The sequence below is a fragment of the Erpetoichthys calabaricus genome, chromosome 17 (genome assembly GCF_900747795.2).
Source record: "Erpetoichthys calabaricus chromosome 17, fErpCal1.3, whole genome shotgun sequence".
NCBI classification, from domain to species: Eukaryota; Metazoa; Chordata; class Cladistia; order Polypteriformes; family Polypteridae; genus Erpetoichthys; species Erpetoichthys calabaricus.
This window is the reverse complement of record NC_041410.2, coordinates 51674883-51693295: the sequence shown is the minus strand read 5'-3', so window position 1 is coordinate 51693295 and position 18413 is coordinate 51674883. Positions and strand designations below refer to the sequence as shown.

General features: G+C 38.4%; 1 protein-coding gene across 1 annotated transcript in view; it reads right to left on the bottom strand.

The window, feature by feature from the left end:
• Positions 1-18413, bottom strand: part of myo9aa (myosin IXAa) — a 568471-nt gene that overhangs the window by 46470 nt on the left and 503588 nt on the right. The window contains 6 exon segments of the mRNA XM_028823069.2: positions 4085-4132; positions 5288-5476; positions 5965-6081; positions 6434-6663; positions 13519-13661; positions 16603-16706. Of these exon segments, the coding sequence (XP_028678902.2) occupies positions 4085-4132; positions 5288-5476; positions 5965-6081; positions 6434-6663; positions 13519-13661; positions 16603-16706 (831 nt within the window).

The following is an 18413-nucleotide window of genomic DNA, read 5'->3' as shown; positions in this document are numbered from 1 at the left end:
GAAGGGTTAGGTGGCCATTTGGCCAAGGTCTCTGGGCTGTGATCATGTCTGACTTCTCATTAGCCATTTTGTTTTCTTCTCTTTGATTGTCAGCTGGTCACAGCTCAACAATAACATTAACATTTTTGAAATGTTAGGATCGCTTCATGCTAATCCATTGTTTTGGATACAGACAGACAGACAGACAGATAGATAGATGACAACTGCTATATTAACTTTTTCTGACCTGCCAAATATTGTGGAGAGGGTGACTGCTATTGTCAAGGATAGCATGTTCATTCTTTCCCATATACCTTTCCACCACAATTCTCAGTAAGGTCCACAGTCCTGCCTAGCACTGAGCCAGCCTTCTTCATCAGCTTGTCCAGCATCTTAGTGTTCCTATCTGCCATACTGCCTCCCCAACAAACATCAGCAAAAAGGAGGACACTGGCAATAACTGTCTGATAGAACACTGACAGCATTTTGCTACATATGTTGAATGATCTGAATCTTCTGAGGAAAAAGTGCCTGCTCTGCCCCTTCCTGCAGAGGGCATCTGTGTTCACAGACCTGTCCAGTCTGTCATCAAGGTGAACACCTAGATATTTATAAGTCTATACCACCTCAATATTCTCCTCTTGGATGTTGACAGGCTGAAAGGGGACCTGAGACCTGCAGAAATCTACATTTATTGTGTTTAAATTAATTCGTATGTGTATGCATTATGTAATTTATAACTTTTGTAATATTATTTTACATGTGAACTTATTGATCTGTGCCTTCACGCTGTTCAGAGCTTTTTTAAACAAATAAACTGAACCTTAATTGCTGATGAGGCGGTTTTACCATGATACGAGAGAGATTTTGCACTGCACTAGCTGCTTCTTCATACTCCTTACAGCATAATCTTTTGTTTTCTTTCACAAGTAATATTATTTTTATCTAAGGGAAGAAAAAGCTAAAGGGTCCTCCACTTACAGTGCAACATTAAAGTTATTATTAAATGAAAAGAGTTTACATAAATTGCTCTTCTCTTTAAACATGCACTCTTGTCATGAAAATCTGTTGCTCTTGCCATTTCCCAAACAACAAATCCCAAAATCCCTTTATCAACCTTACATCCTGGCTGAACCGTTTGGTACTAAAACATCCACACCACTCATGTGCTCTGGAAAACTCCCTGTCAATTGTCAGGCTTTTTTGGTCCTTTGCCTGGTATCATACAGTATGTGCCCTATAACTGCCATCTTCTGACAATGCCTTCTAGCTTTCCTAGCTTGTGCATCCATCCTATACATGTTAGCCAAAAATGAAATGAACTTATAATTGTTAGAGAGGTCTAGAGTCATGCCTAGAAGTACTTCTTTTAAACCCAACACTTACAACCTGCTGTAGATTTTTATGAAAGTTCACAAAATTTGTGTCAGATCAATCTAAGAATATTTAATGCAAATATCATTTAATGAGATATTCATATTTGATGCGACTGTCCTGTACAAGATATGATTCGGGTGCTTTCTGTGTTAAGAGTTGGGAATGTAAAACCAACCCATAACTCCAGAATCTAAGCAACACGTTCCTTATTAGCTATTTTTTGGTTTAATTCACCAGTACCTAATATGGTGATTACTTTAATTAGCTAGTTCTTAATAACAATTGTAAAGCTTATAAATTGAATAGTTATTGTTACATATTGTTACTCAACACTCCATTTCTGCAGTGTTTACTGCATTCAGGGCATGTGGTGCTGTTGTGCAAAAAATAAATAAGTAATAATCTCACCTTAATAGTTTAACATATTGCTTAAAACGTTTATACCTAACTCAACATTATCATCATCATAATTTTTTGAAATTTTCTGTTAGTTCAATGCTGTTTCTTGTCTAGAACAAGGTTATAATAGTTTTGCCTTTTTTATATTAGTTTTTATTTTTTATATTTCTTTCTGACCTTACTTGGAAATTCAGTTTAGTTTTAGTTTTCCTTCATCGTGTATTTTTAGTTTTATTTTACAAACACATTTCTATTTTATATATATTAGTTTCAGTTTTAGTTTTAGTAATTATAGTATGGTTAAAGAGCTACTATGGGAGTTTAGTTTTTGTGTCAGAGACAGAACTGTACACTTAACGGGTTTGGATACGAGTTTAATGTTAATGGAAGCTTACTACACTACACAACACAGTTTACTATTTGGTTTTGTTTTTGTCTGATAAAAACAAGCATAATCAAAACCAGGCACTGAATATGAACAATTTTACACAATTTTATATTTTTAAAAAATATTTTCTATGTTATTTGTGCTGAACAAATTCTGTGCCGACTGTTTGTCCTTTTTTTTCTTTTCCTTTGATTGCCCAGAATGGGCCAATTTGTAATGAAATTTAGGTGAATTTTAAGCTGTGAGGGTTTTTTTTTTTATAATGAATGCCTTCAATATTGCATTCAAATATGTCCCATACTGGGCTTTATTTTCTACCAGCCATATTGATCTCTGATTCCATCTCAGGCACATACAATTTATAGACAGAATGTTGCCACCTGCAGGCCTGAAAAGATATAAAAAATCAGAAAATAGATTCTACTGTGTTCTGACAGGTGTGATCATGAAAATCACAGGGGCTAAGGAAGAACAGGGGCTCTTAAGCTTGAATCAGTGTGCAGACCCCACCTAGCTGTATTGACGGAAACAAAGAAAAACAAGCATGTAGTGTCAAGGTTAGGGGCAGTGAGACTTGAATAGCCCATCATAAGAACAGTAAACCCATAATGAGCAGAGCAAGAGCAGGTAATAAAGAGTATGGACAGGCACAAATGACAGAGACAGCATCTGAGATTAAGAACAATATATACATTATCTAAACCTGTTTATCCTTATTTTCACAATATCTGGTATTAAGATTTATGAAAATTAACTAAAAACGATAAATTAATAAATATAGCATAAATACAAAAACACACTAGTATGTTTAGCTTTTTATCACTTGGCAGACTCTCTTCCCCCACCTACCCTGTACTTCAGTAGAGACATTGCTAACTCAGGAATTTTACAAGGTATTTATCGCTTCATTGTTAAAATATTTTTAAAGCAAAATGATTGGTCAGTAACAATATGCTGATCTTGTATGATGACCTTGTCAGTCTCTCAAACAGTGCCATTTTACTTTCAAAAATCGGAAGTGGTCTCCCCTAGACTTTCTCGTATACTCAGATATGGGGATGGATATTTGAGGAAAAAACCGCAAGACAATGATTATATTATGTACTATATTATGTACATAAAAGAACCATCAAAAACAAGTCAAATCAAATTAATAATATATTGAACAATTATTCTAAAAGTAAAGTTGAATAAATCAGACTCTGCAGCTGCATGAATAAAAAAAATTGAGTATGTGTTCAGGTAAAGTTCCACTTCCAGTTAATACAGAAGTTTTTGTTGACCAGCACATTGCAGTTTCTGGCGTTTGAATTACATCTTGATATACAACAAGTGCAAAGAAAGGCGGCACAGTTAAACGCTTTCTATTCCACATGCTTTAAGCACGTATTCAGCTTACTCTGTCACCGCAAATGCTGTGTGAACTCCTTCACTAGCTGCCGTTCATTGGAGGAATATGTGCGGGCGGCTTGTGGTGGATGATTATCAGTTTTAGAGTTAAAAGTTATAAGGGTTAAAAACTAACAGCAAGAATATTCCTTCAAAAATGAAAACTAAAATTATTTTTAGAAAATCATTATTTTATTTCAGTTATTCTTTCCAGCTACTTTAATAATTTCATTTAGTTTTTCATTTCAGTTTTGTTAATTATTTTATTTTATGAAAATGTTTTTTAAATAATAGTTTCAGTTTTGATTTTAGTTTTCGTTAACTGTAATAACCTTGGTCTAGAACATGTCTTTTTGGAGTATGTGAAATTTTTTTTGTGCCTGGTGTCACTAGACTGTTCCCAGCTTGCTTGAACGGGTCACTGCTTTGAACCAGTGTATGTGATTTTTCTGAATATAACCTTCAACAATGGTACATTGTAATCTATTCTGCTCCTTTATACATCACTGGCCACTGAAACTTATAGACCTACATAGAGAAAGAAAAACTTACAATATCAGCATCTTTTTTTCTTCGTTTTTTGCGTTCCAGTTTCTGCACCTAAAAGGAGTTAAAAGGATATTGCAAGCTTGCACATTAAAATTTCCTAAAATTCATTTATTTAAAGCTTTTCCAAATTTATTTCTAGCATTTAGGATTGTATACAATATGGAACTTTGTTTAAATTAATTTGTCTACATATATGCATTATTGAAAACAATACTTTGGAGCCAAAAGAATGATATACTGGCCCTGAATGTTTTTAAAGTCAGAAATGACAATGTATTTAGAAGATATTAAATAAGCTTCCTCCATGATCCGACGTTCAGCTAATGGCAGGCAAGAGGTAGATGTCAAAGGCACTTTTCTGCTTTCAAAAATAAATAAGAAGCCATAGAACTGATAAAAGGTTCAAACTGTGATTAAACACTTGAAATAATTTAAAATGCATGTAGAAATAAACAATCTGCTGATATTCAAATTAATCTTTGGAATAGCACCATTCATGGCAGACACCAGCATGCTTCCCAAAACGCTAGTTCTGACATTTGAAAAACATGTAGGAAATAAAATGGTCAGGATGACTCTGAGTGAAAACTTGGGATATAAATCATCAAGCTTTAGGGATTCAGACCAAGAAGATTAGCAATGGTTGGCATAAACTACAAAACCTAATGGCCACATAGGCAATTTTTACCACAAAGGATTGAAATTGATTTGCTGTGAATTAAAAAAAAAATCTCTAGAAAATTTATAAAGTCTGGAACTTAAAAAGACAGGCAATTGTTTTAAAGGCAATTAGTACTTGTGTCAGGTGCTGCTGCTTCTAGCTTTTCAGTACACTTATAAAATTTACAATCATGTGTTTTAAATAGCTGGCTCTCATGATACAACAGTTTTGCCATATTATTATGATCTTCTTTTGAGATTATTACTTTTTTTCTGACTGAATGAGTTTTCTTGTATGTTGCTACATGACAATACAGACATCAGGCATTTTATTTTATTTCAAGATGTTCACGTGATAATTACTTTATTGAAACAATTATAATATTTAATTTTATTTTAATGCCTAAGCTGCCTGTCTTTACATACAAACACTTTGTGACCTTATGGTTTGGATTTGTTGTGAATTTCAGTGCCTCTCAAAATGGGACAAAAATTTAATTTATGAGTTAACACATTAAAACCCATTCAAAGCTCGACAAACCTTACCTTTCCAGCAGTGCTGTCCAAAGTTTTATATTCTGTCATGAACTCATCCAGAAACACCTTAAATGTGTTCACCCAGACCCTCACCGGCGACTCACTCCAGTCCCTCTGCTCCTGCCGCATTGTCTTTTCCAATATATGTTCAAAAAGAGCATATAGATCCTTGTATCTGACTGTTTTTCCATCATCCATCTGATTAAAAACAAAGTTTTTATATTCATTATTGCTAACACCTAGAATTATTAACTTTTAGTGGATTCTAGCAGATCCTGATTTTGTGTGCTTTTCTTTCAATTAACAATATGTTCCCAGAGGGAACTTTACCAAGCTTTTAATAGCCACATTTTTTATAAAGTATTTAGGATAAACCATAAAAACTGTCTCTAGTATTTATTGATTAAATTGGTATATTTTGTTTTATTTCTTTTTTTTTCAATTTACATTGTATGCAATATTCTAACACAAGAAGAGAGTTAATTGGGAGGAATGTGGGAAGGAGTTGACATTAGAATCAGCAGATGGTTGGCTGGATATAAGAAATTGAAAAATATTTCAGAACTGCATGATCTACTTTATCTTAAAGGCTTACCTGAAAACAGCTTTCCAGACCAAGCCCCAAAAACCTTTAAACTGAATTCACAATATTTAAAAGATTTGGCAAACATGTGATAAGTACTTACTGCAAGTGCTGTTGAATAGGAGTTGAAGATATTGTGGCGAAATTCCCTCAGTGCTTTTTTAAAGACAACGTCCACCAGGGTATCCTTTTTACCATCCTCAGTGTCGAGGCCATCAATCTGCCACAAATGAAGTCATTTATTTCACAATTCACAGGCTAAGTAGAAAATATCTGTCGGTAGGCTCTCATTTTACCTCAAACTCAGGCATATGAAGACCAGAATTATTCATGGACTCTAGCGATTTTATGTAGTTACATTATTTACATTTGCAGTTTTATACGCAGGCACAGGACAGAATCTTTGTGTATCTCTACAATACACAGTAGGCAAGTGATCCACTTTAAACAAAATAAATATTATATTTATGAGTTAAAACACTACAACAAATGCCTAGCACTATTCTAACACAATAATGTGAGACTGATGAAAATGCACACATCACAGTGGAGTGCTAGCAGTGCTCACTCACCTTCTTTTGCAGAAACTCATTCATGGATTTGTAGTCACTTGCACTTGTTAAAATCTGCAGACAGTCATTCTGCCATTGGGTTGTGTCAATAGTCACGTTACTGATCTTCACACTTTTTCGCCTCCTCACTTTAGGTGAGGGTTCTTTATTTTCCTTGAACTCCTTTCCTCTTTCTGCTCCAAGGTTGGGACTATGAGGTGGTGTCACACGGTGCTGATTTACTTCCTGACCTACTGGGGATATAATGGCAGTCATCATTAAAAACTAATAAAAAATAATTATAAGAAGAAGCCTGCCATGTTTACTTGTCTACTAGTGTCACCTCTGGATTTTCAGAGGTATTAAAAATATGGAAAAGAATGGAGGATTAAAATTAAAAATAAACATTTAAATAAAGGAGTCTTTCATAGTAAACGTGACCACAAAACTGTTTACTAAATTCACCAAAAAATGAGAATGTATAGGAGGCCAGAGAGAGGTGACACGGAAGATGAGCTGCTGTATTTTATTTCAGCCCTGCTGCCTCACAACTCAACAGGATCAGTGAGAGTGGAATATGCACACTGAACAATATTAGAAATACTGGTTCTTTAATGGCATTTTATAGTTCTTTACTGGGTTGTGTAGAACCTTTACTTGACAAAGCACCATTTCATTCTATGAAGAGCTATTTGCATATGAAGTTGGTTCTTTGCGTTTTAGAAAACTTCCTTATATGTAGAGGAAAAAAATTGAAATCTTTAAGGGATGGTAGGCTACCTAGCAGGACACAAACAGATTAGGAAACCTGGACTTGGCCTGCACATATGCAGCAGGATTCATTTTAAAATCGGGACCCATTGGTATTTCACAAATCTGTTACCATCTATTCATGGATATTGTGTGTAGCCAGCTATGGATCTAAATACATAAAAGTTAATTCATGAACCTTCAACTGGATGTATCTTTTGGAAACCAAAAACGACTCCTCAATGGCCTCGCTATGAAGAACCACTCTGGTACCTTTATTATTAAGAGTGCACCAATGCCCGTAAAGAGTTTTTCTTGGTAGTAAGATTTTTCTTCCACATTCCCAAAATATGCAGATTGTGTTAATTAATTATTTTTAAAAATAGTCACATTAGTTTGAGAGTGCATGCATGTGTGCTCTGTGATGAAGTGAAACTACATCCACAATTTGTAATCACAAATGTTTCTGGGATGTACTTCTTCTCCTTCAGTATGCCTGAAATGAAATGAGAGAGCTCAAAAATGCTTGTGCTAGCAAAAAGTTAATGTGATAAAGAAAGCAATCTGTCACTAGATTTTTTTTACCCGATTATTCAATTTTATCTTTGAGTATAGACCCTCATTACTCATTAGGATCCACTGGAATAGCACTTTTAAAAATGTTGGAAACAACAGCAATATAAAATGTATAGATGGCTAGGCATTTTGAATGACTGATGGCATGTGTTATACACAAATGGACTAATTTACATGGACCAGCATTTCCTTGTCAGAGCACTCAGTACGACGAAATTGTTTTACCCAAAAAAAGATTAAACTTTTGTACAGAATTCCCAAGGAATGTTCTCATCCTAAACTATAAAATGTGTGTCATGTTTCTTAATTTTAACTTTACTGATGTGTTATTTTATAATTTGACGAGTTAAGAAATGTACAAAATACTTTTTTTTCTGAAACTTGCTTTGTTGTTACTGTTTAACTTTGATGAACAACAAACATTTTATGATAATTGTTTGTATATTGTCCTTAAAGAAAGAGTTGTCAGAAAGAAGCACTAAGTTGTTCTATGTATACCTGTTCTACTTGGAGAACACCAGATCAGAACCAGAATAAACTAAAAACTATGGACCGCAATATATAAGTTGTAAATATGAAAAGACAAAAGAAAACTTTGACCAAAATCAAGGTCTACAAGGAGAAGCTGAGTTTTAGAAATTTCGAAGACATACTATAAGCTGTGCTGAAGCACAATTGGTCAAAGAGAGGCCTAAAAATAAAAGGCAACTTGGCTACTATACTATGACATTGCAACATCCCAAGAGGTGCATCAAAGAAGCACTAAAGCAGCATAAATTCAGGTTAATATAGAAACTGACAGTCTCTGTCTTATATTCAAAAACCAATTGGCTTACTAAGCCAAATAGCCACCTGATAGTTTTGGCGTAATAGATGCCTAGACTCCTGGAAAGATGAGCTGCTATTGGTCTTATTTTGTCATGCTCATTAATTTGCTTTGGTCTCGGGCATATTTGGGGACCTTTAGTTAGAGTATGTTACTCTATAATGTAAAAAAAAAAAAAAAAAAAGTTGGCAGGTGGAAATATGTGGGCTATAGTCAGGATTCGGGACACTCTGGTTAGGTTGCCGTAATGTAACGTATATGAAAGTGAGAATAAGGTCACCCAAGGACCCTCCCATAGTAAAATATATTCTTTTGAGTTTAATGCTTACATCAACAAATAAGTAATCTGGGTTATTTGTAACACTGTGAACCGTTTAACAGATTTTTTGAAAACTGTACCCACTAAATGACTGCAATATAAACAAACACTGGCTAACCATCACATTTGAATAACTTTACAGACTTATTTCCCATTCATTATTAAGGGATAATTACCTCCAACTAAGGGTGGTTTAAAAAACAAGGTCTTAGGCACAACTCTCCACTAAGCACACTGGGAACCACTCTGACTCCACACTGCTCCAGCTCTGCTGATCCAATCAACGGTCAACACTGTGTACTTCTCTTAGACTATTGGTTTTTATCTACCCTGGAGGCTAACTGTAGAGCTAAGCTTTTTCACAACACATTCATTTTTTTTTCTTGCTAGCTTTGTACTTTGTGACCTTTGAGCTATTTCGTCTGTATATTGATTTTTGTAAGTTGGCTTGGCTAAACAAATCAAATAAAAATACACTAGCTGAAGCCCGTTGTAGCATACGACAGTGTAAGAACAGGAACAGAAAATGGTGATAAAGGAATTCAGAAATCAAGAAGAAATAAATACTTCTTGAGCTTAATCCAAAAAACTCGTACTACAATATCAGGTCTGTGCTCTGGTCTTTGGGTATCCGACAGTGTATGTAGAATTTCCAGCCAAGCAGGATTACATGTGAAAGTGATAAATAAATCAGGCTTTCCAAATTTACGAACTATGGCCATGGCATCCTGTTAGTTTTGTTGCATGTATCTTGGACTTCCTGGAAATGTGGATGGTAATATGATCATTTTGCCTACATGTACGTTGTTATTTTTAGCGTTTGCTTGCAGTGCGTCTGATAGGCCTTTGTATTGTTCCACATCTTGTTGATGTAATCTGAGATAGTTGAGGCGCGTGCCCTCTGTTTTAACATACGCATCTATGAAATACTGTTGGAATAGTTTGCCGCTGCAGTGCAAAATACTAAATGTATTCCTCATTGCTAATCTGTACGTGTAAAATTGGCATTCAGTAAGCCTTATTCGCTTGGCGCTTCTTTTATCGGGAACATGTTCTAAATCTTTGTGCCAACCAATGTCTCCGTAAGGGAATAAAAGTGGGTAAACCATAGGATCGCAATTCATATTGAGCATGGAAATCTATTTACAGTAGTTGCCTATGGGATAGATGCAAATGTCCCTTTTGGCAGGCGGTTCGCCATCTTCTCCGACAAAAATCGCTGCAACATCAGTGTGACATGTCGGGGCATTGTATCGTCGTAAATACTGCCTAGGGTTTTCCTTGAAAACCATTCGTACAGATGCTGTTGGATTGGACTGAGCGATTTCATGCATGTGTTTGTATGATTTAGCGAAGGGGTTGATGGTTCTGAGCATGGAATCTAGCTGGTCAAGTAAATTTTCGCTGCATGCAGAGTTTGCTTTATTTTGTAATTGTACTTTAGTAGCTTGCACTATGTCAAAAACATACAACTGTCCATATCCATGTGAGGTAGAAGTGTTAGTGTATAATGGAGAGATTTGGTGATAAATTTGCCCGTGTATTTTAAAACAGTATGGTCCGTGGCCAGGACGTTGAGTTATCTGTGCACCCATGGAAGCAAACGCTAGAGAAGAGTTGTATTCTCGAATGTGTTCACGATAATTTTTAGTTTCTGATGTTTGCTGTGTAAGAAGCTGTTGTAATGACACAAGTGGCTCCCGCAAAGGTGGTAAAGCTACTTTACCATCGTGACAGCACCTTGAATACTTGTTGGATGTATTACGCTCAGCAGGCCAGTATAGTGCATGACAGTGTTTGCACTGCTGGGGCCTCATGTATATACGGTGCGTACGCACAGAAATGTTGCGTAAGAACGTTTCCACGTTCAAATCGTGATGTAGAAAACCTACACTTGGCGTAAAGCCACACACTTTTCCATGGTACCTCATACCCTTTCGTACGCAAGTTCTCTGCTTGGTTTTGCAGACTGGCGGCACCCAGCGTCAAAGCAGTGCTACTGTTCCTGTGTGGTTACCCTTTCTTAGATCCACATCCACGACGGCGGCTTTATCAAATACACTGAAATTAACCGCATTTCGTTCATAAATTTAATGCATCTGATTATAATTAACCTGTAACAATATAATGGTCCACAGAATGGTCAAACTATTCTAAGTACCATAACTGCTTTAGCATTGTTACTCTCACTGCACCTGCTTCTTCTGTCAGCTTCTCCCATTAGGGGTTGCCACAGCGGATCATCTTTTTCCATATTACTCTCATTGCACCACTCGGAGTATTTATATCACTGTATCTGAGTGTGAATCACAGATCTACAGAGATCGGAAAGAGAATTATCGGTATACAGCACTCGCTGCCTCAGCCATTCGCTATTTGAACTGCTCTCATCCAACCAACGCTTCACAGCCTTTCCTGTTTGGACCTCGTGGTTCACAAACAGTTTCATCCCAAGAACTCTAAACGCACTCAATCAATCCATCAAGTGCTCCTTGTAGAACTGTTTGTACTTGCAAGTTACCATGAGGTAATTGTACTTATGATAGTTATAATATTGCACAACCTGAGCCACTTTATAAAGCACGTATTTACATATGATGACGATATCATTTTTAAGATGAAATGCAGCAAAATATGTTGATATTATATTATACAGATAAAACTTTAACTTTAACTACACTGTGCCGCAGCGCTAGCGAGCTTGAGCTTCATTCACGGATTGTTCCTGCCTCGCGCTGTATTCATACTGTGGCTGGCGCGAGACTGGAAGGATAGATGGATAGAATAATTAAACATTACGAAGATATTTCGATGATTCTTAAAAGTTTTGAAGAATCGGTGTTCTAAGCTTACACATGGCTTAACGTCAATTACAGAGTTGATTGTGTGGCGATTGGGTATTTGGAGAAAGAAAAGTAAGGACAGGAATTGGGGGTTAGTACGTTTGAAAAAGACAGTACTTCTGTAATAAAGCATTTCATTGAAGGTCGCTCATGGCGCAGCAAGCATCTTGTGTAAGACATGAACAATCACTGCGCCACTGTGTTCCCATGTTTAATAACATGCTTTAACTCATATCATCATGAAAATAGTATCACGTAATACTCAGTATTTTAATTATTCAGAGAGCTGTAATATTACGAACGTAATGGATTCTGTGTCCTGTCGGAGGAAGAGCACGTAGTAATTCAGACACATAGAGCACATATAAGATCAAATACACAACAAAGCATTTAACATGCTACCTTAGTTACGATGGGATTTGAGAAACTAGTAAATTAAACGATTTTAAGATGAAGTTTATGATGTTCTACTTTAATCTCGAAATTTCCACTTTAACCATGTAGTTTATTTTGTCATTAAAGTTGGCATTTTGTGCTTTTTTCAAATTGTGTGCATTTTTTTTTCACTGTACCCTAATAAGCTTTCATATGACACTCAGACGGAGGGCTACGAGTTGCCTTTTCATGCCGACTTTGATATGTGACAACTTCTTTTTTATTTCGGGCACTGTGCGACTTTGTGAACTTGAGCTTTCGAGTTTCTCCGACACGCTATGTCACTTGATCAACTTCCTTTTGTTGCTTATATAACTGTTTAAACCAACAAATAGTACGTTTTTCTTTGCCTCCTTTTGGTATTCGCTGAAATTCTTCTATTTTTCCTCGTACTTTTGCCATTGCCTTTTCACAGAACGTTGGGCTTAAGGGCTATTTATATTGATTTGCATATTCAAAGAGGCATAATTCTAGGAGGAGTTGGGGCAGGACAGCAAGCGCGTGCACGTGTGTTTATTTCCATGCTGAGCGGGATTTTTGTAGCGGAAGAACGTGGAAGTTGGCGAACGCACAGATTCCTGCATCTGGATTTTTCTGTGCGTAAGCACATTTCGGCTTTTGTGCTTATGTCATGTTATAGTGCGAATTCTACGCACGGCGTTATGCATGAGGTCCCTGGTCTGGAGTCCCAATGTTGCACTCTTGGACGGGAAGACAGGAATTAGGTGAAGAAGTACCTGTGGTAACGGGAAGAGGATTGTGTGTATGTCTGCTGAGACTGCGTTGGTTTTGAAACGTTGCTTTGCAGATGTCACATTGCAAGAGTTGTGAATGAGTTTTGTTGTGTTTAGTCAGACAATCCTGTGTAGTGAACTTCTTATTGCATTTCTGGCACTCATATAGTTGTTGGGAAGAATGCCTTTTCTTGTGTTTAGCAAGTGAGGTTTGCGTTTGAAAAGTTTTGTTGCAGGAGGAATAGGAATCGCGAAAAGCGGCGTGGGGGTGTATGGGAGGCCTCAGGCAGCGTGGAAAAAGGTTTGGAAGAGCAGGAATAGGAATCGAGAAATGCCGTGTCAGCTGCATGTGGGCGGGACCGGTTTTGAAGTGGAAGCAGGACGAACCAGAAGAGAAATATATATAAGAGATTATTATTATTATAGTGCATTATAAATAATGATACACCAAACTATTAATACCAGACTCCTAACGATATAATAAAATCACAATAATGCAAAGGAAATCGATCATATAAAGTACTTTGTTTCAAAAGCAATCAACAAATACTGAAAACTTATAAAATATCTTCTTTTCTAAGATGAAAAACCAACAGAGGTTATAGGAAAATGAAATAAAATACCATCATATATCATGAGACCAACATCCGTCTCATCATGATCTTCCAAGAATTCATGCTTGTCGGGTTGAGTGATCATTTTGTCTCGGAATAGCTTCTTATTGCCTTGCTTTGCTTTCCCCCAGAAGCGCATCTTTGCTTTCATTCTGTAGGAACAAAAAAACATTCACTCAGATCACTGGTTTCCAGAAGAGCAAACCACTGGTGTCAAAAACAAAACCATAAACAGTATTTGTGTCAATGGGTGCTCCCCACAATACTATTGGGCAAACACATCCACTTTATTTTTGTGGATAACAGAAGCAAAGCTTTCACATCATACTTGGAACAAGCATCTTTTAACAACATATGATGCATAGTTAACTTAAAAGTTTCTCCTAGTGAAAGTGCGCATAGGGGACAGTTTAAGTGCTCGGATAATTGTAATCTTCCCCTGGAAAGCTAGCGGACGCTGTCGACTAATACTTTTTCTCTTCTTCTTTCCACAGACAATTGACAACCATGAAACCTCTGATGTCACTTCTGGTTTCCAACTGCCTGGACCCACCTCTTCAAACCAAGAACCTTTATCACTGGAAGCAACGCCATCTTGGGCAGCCTATCTTGGAGACTAATACTGTCATGATGTTTCTCTTTCATTTCAATGCGCTACAACTCGCATTTTATTTGAATATATGGGGTTGGCCCAGATTTATCATCTTCTTTTGTGTCTTTATTACTATCTTCTTATATAATGCGCTACAGTGGCTGTCCATTTGTCTGTCCAGGATTTTAAATCACCTGTACTTAACAAACCATTTGACCTATTGACCTGAAATTTGGTACACATATACTATGTGACGTCTACTGTCCGCTTTAATGGTGATTTTTATTACTCTTTTTATTTAACTTTATTGTAGAATCAACTCTTGGCAGTGGGCAGCAGGACAGCCATGCAGTGCATGCGTACGGGCGCCATTCTCATCCCTACCACCTTCACCGTCACTTCCTCTACCTCTTCATATCTTAAATCATACTTGAGGCAGATTGAAGACTTGAGTGCCAGCTTAAGTGAAAAATTAAAGAAAACGTACTAAGTAATTGCAACACAAACACTGACTTAATCAGTTTTAATGCAAAAAGATGTTGATGGAAGAAGAGAAGAAATGGGCCACTAGGGTGGAGAAAAGAAGAGCTGCTCAGGAAGCAGCAAGCGCATCAACCTCTGAGCAAACGAATGGTAAACGTACAGAGAAAGAGGATGAGAACTAGGAATGGTCAAGTGTATTCACTGCACGTTATTGTGCAGTCCGCCGCTACTGGTGTATATATTGGTGGCAGGGCCCCGGGGGTGGATGAGATACGCCCGGAGTTCCTCAAGGCTCTGGATGTTGTAGGACTGTCTTGGTTGACACGCCTCTGCAACATCGCATGGACATCAGGGACAGTGCCTCTGGATTGGCAGACCGGGGTGGTGGTCCCCCTCTTTAAGAAGGGGGATCGGAGGGTGTGTTCCAACTACAGAGGGATCACACTCCTCAGCCTCCCTGGAAAAGTCTATTCAGGGGTCCTGGAGAGGAGGGTCCGTCGGATAGTCGAGCCTCGGATTCAGGAGGAACAGTGTGGTTTTCGTCCTGGTCGCGGAACAGTGGACCAGCTCTATACCCTTAGCAGGGTCCTGGAGGGTGCATGGGAGTTTGCCCAACCATTCGACCATGTCCCTCGGGGAATCCTGTGGGGGGTACTCCGAGAGTATGGGGTACCGGCCCCCCTGATAAGGGCTGTTCGATCCCTGCACGATCGGTGCCAGAGCTTGGTCCGCATTGCCGGCAGTAAGTCGAACCCGTTTCCAGTGAGAGTTGGACTCCGCCAGGGCTGCCCTTTGTCACCGATTCTGTTCATAACTTTTATGGACAGAATTTCTAGGCGCAGCCAGGGCGTTGAGGGGGTCCGGTTTGGTGGGCTCAAGATTGGGTCACTGCTTTTTGCAGATGATGTTGTCCTGTTTGCTTCATCAGGCCGTTATCTTCAGCTCTATTTGGATCGGTTCGCAGCCGAGTGTGAAGCGGCTGGGATGAGAATCAGCACCTCCAAATCCGAGACCATGGTCCTCAGCCGGAAAAGGGTGGAGTGCCCTCTCAGGGTTGGTAGCGAGATCCTGCCCCAAGTGGAGGAGTTCAAGTATCTCGGGGTCTTGTTCACGAGTGAGGGAAGAATGGAGCGTGAGATCGACAGGCGGATCGGTGCGGCATCCGCAGTAATGCGGGCGCTGCATCGGTCTGTCGTGGTGAAAAAGGAGCTGAGCCGTAAGGCGAAGCTCTCAATTTACCAGTCGATCTATGTTCCTACCCTCACCTATGGTCATGAGCTATGGGTAGTGACCGAAAGAACGAGATCGCGAATACAAGCGGCTGAAATGAGTTTCCTCCGCAGGGTGTCTCGGCTTTCCCTTAAAGATAGGGTGAGAAGCTCAGTCATCCAGGAGGGGCTCAGAGTAGAGCCGCTGCTCCTCCGCATCGAGAGGAGTCAGATGAGGTGGCTCGGGCATCTAATCAGGATGCCTCCTGGACGCCTCCCTGGTGAGGTGTTCCGGGCACGTCTAACCGGGAGGAGGCCCCGGGGAAGACCCAGAACACGCTGGAGGGACTATGTCTCTCGACTGGCCTGGGAACGCCTTGGGATTCTCCTGGAAGAGCTAGAAGAAGTGGCCGGGGAGAGGGAAGTCTGGGCATCTCTGCTCAAGCTGCTGCCCCCGCGACCCGACCTCGGATAAGCAGAAGAGAATGGATGGATGGATGGATATATATATATTATATATATATATATATATATATATATATATATATATATATATATATATATAAATAATATATATATATAAAACTGTTGGCCAATCCCAGAGGAATCCTGCATGTCAAACATTAGTACTCATAAGTTGACCACCTCTGGGCATGGCAACATATCCATGAGGGGTAACAAATATTATAATTTAATAATAAGTTTTAAAGTCTTACTTAAATAATGTAACTATTTAAAATTTGATTTTCTATTTTAAGGACAAACAAAAACAAAGTTCTGTAAGAAAATTGGCGGCTCAAATGCTTTTACCTGCTGTCAGTGTGGGCATTCTTTCTTATACTGTCCATCTTCACAAGATCCCCAGAGGACAATGCCTTGTGCATTTTCTTTGTGTCTTCAGCCAATGATGTTGACTGTAATATGTCAAAGATCAAAGTAGAGATGCAGTTACAAATGTAAAGCAGCTCACTACACAAGCTAAACAGTTTAGAACTCTACAATGGGCTTATTTAACCAATTTTTATGATACAGTAATCCCTTGCTACTTCGCGGTTCACTTTTCGAGGATTCACGTTTTTAAATACAAGTGATTGCCTGCCTATCGCGGAAGTTATGTTCCAGACCCATCAGCAACAGGAGAAAATCCGCGATATAGAAAGACCATATAAATAAACATTTTTATAGTTTAAGCCTTAAAATACCCATCCCACATGCTTTAAACACATGTAATCTTAAAAAACACACTTTGTTAACACATATGATATGTGGATGTCGGGCTAAGGATATGAGTAACATCTCACTATTATAAAACATTTTAACTTCATGCAAGACAAGACAGTGAGACAGGAAAATATGTGCTGTACAGGCTTTTAAATTATTGACACGCAGAGCGACAAGCAGCACAAAGCCAGCACAAAGTCCACTTCTCCTTAGCGTTCATTCAGCTCCCCACCCCCTTGACAATGCGAAGTGGCAGGAGCGTACTGCGCCTCTGGGGAGGGGGGTTTGAGCAAACGTGCGTTCAGCCCTCACACACCCCCCACTCCTCCTTCTCCTTCCGAACACGCAGAGCGACAAGCAGGCATTTTGGCAGAAGCAGCACAAAGTCCATTTCTGCTCAGCGTGAGTTCAGCTGCCCCCCTTCACAAAGCGAGTGCAGACACATTGACGTCTGATCGCTGCGTGCAGTGTGCAGTGTTGGTCTGAGGTGTTTAAGAATGAAGAAAGTGTTTAAGAGCATAGGAAGTGTTTATAAGAGCATGGGAAAGGTTAACAAGAGAGTGAGAAAGGTTTATAAGAGTGTGGGAAGGGTTTATAAAGCCTTAAAATATGTATAAATAATAAAATAAATATAGGTTGCTACTTCGCGGATTTTCACCTATCGCGGGGGGCTCTGGAACGTAACCCCCGCGATAGGTGAGGGATGACTACTTTATTACTGCAGCTCCAGAGCAGAAAGACTATATTATCCCTTTTTTCAAAAATACAAATCCTCAGTATGTATACCAGACCCAGAACTCTGTTTCAGGCTCAAGTGCTTCATGGGTAGAATCATCACATCAAAGAGCTCGCTTCTAGTTAAATCTCCTTCTCTGGCAAATGTGCCATGATCATGTTGGAATTTTACTAAGTTAAAAAAAAAATCACATGATCTCAGGCAAACCCTTTCAGCCATTTCTTTCATGCTAAGCAATTTCTTAATCGGACTATAATTTCTTCTGCACTTTTTCACTGAAGTCCTTGATGTGGTTTTGAACACTTTTAGATTTAAAATGCCTTATGTTTGTAAAACATGACGTGTTAGTATAAAACTCAAAACCACTGAAGGTCTGCAAGCAGACAATTAATTACTCTCTGTAATGTTTTATGCTTCTTACTATCTATGTTGCAGCAACTTAGAGACCTTTATCAAATAATTAATCTACTAAAAGAAGCAGATGGAGAGATAGATTACATGCTTGTATACCCAAAAGACTGACATTATTAGCTACATACAGTATATTACATATCCCAAGGTCACAGTGTTCCAGCTAAATAAATGGATTGTTAGATTTTACACAGCATGTAACCATGTCTGCATGTTTGGCATCAAATTTTCATCATAGTGTATATCCTATATG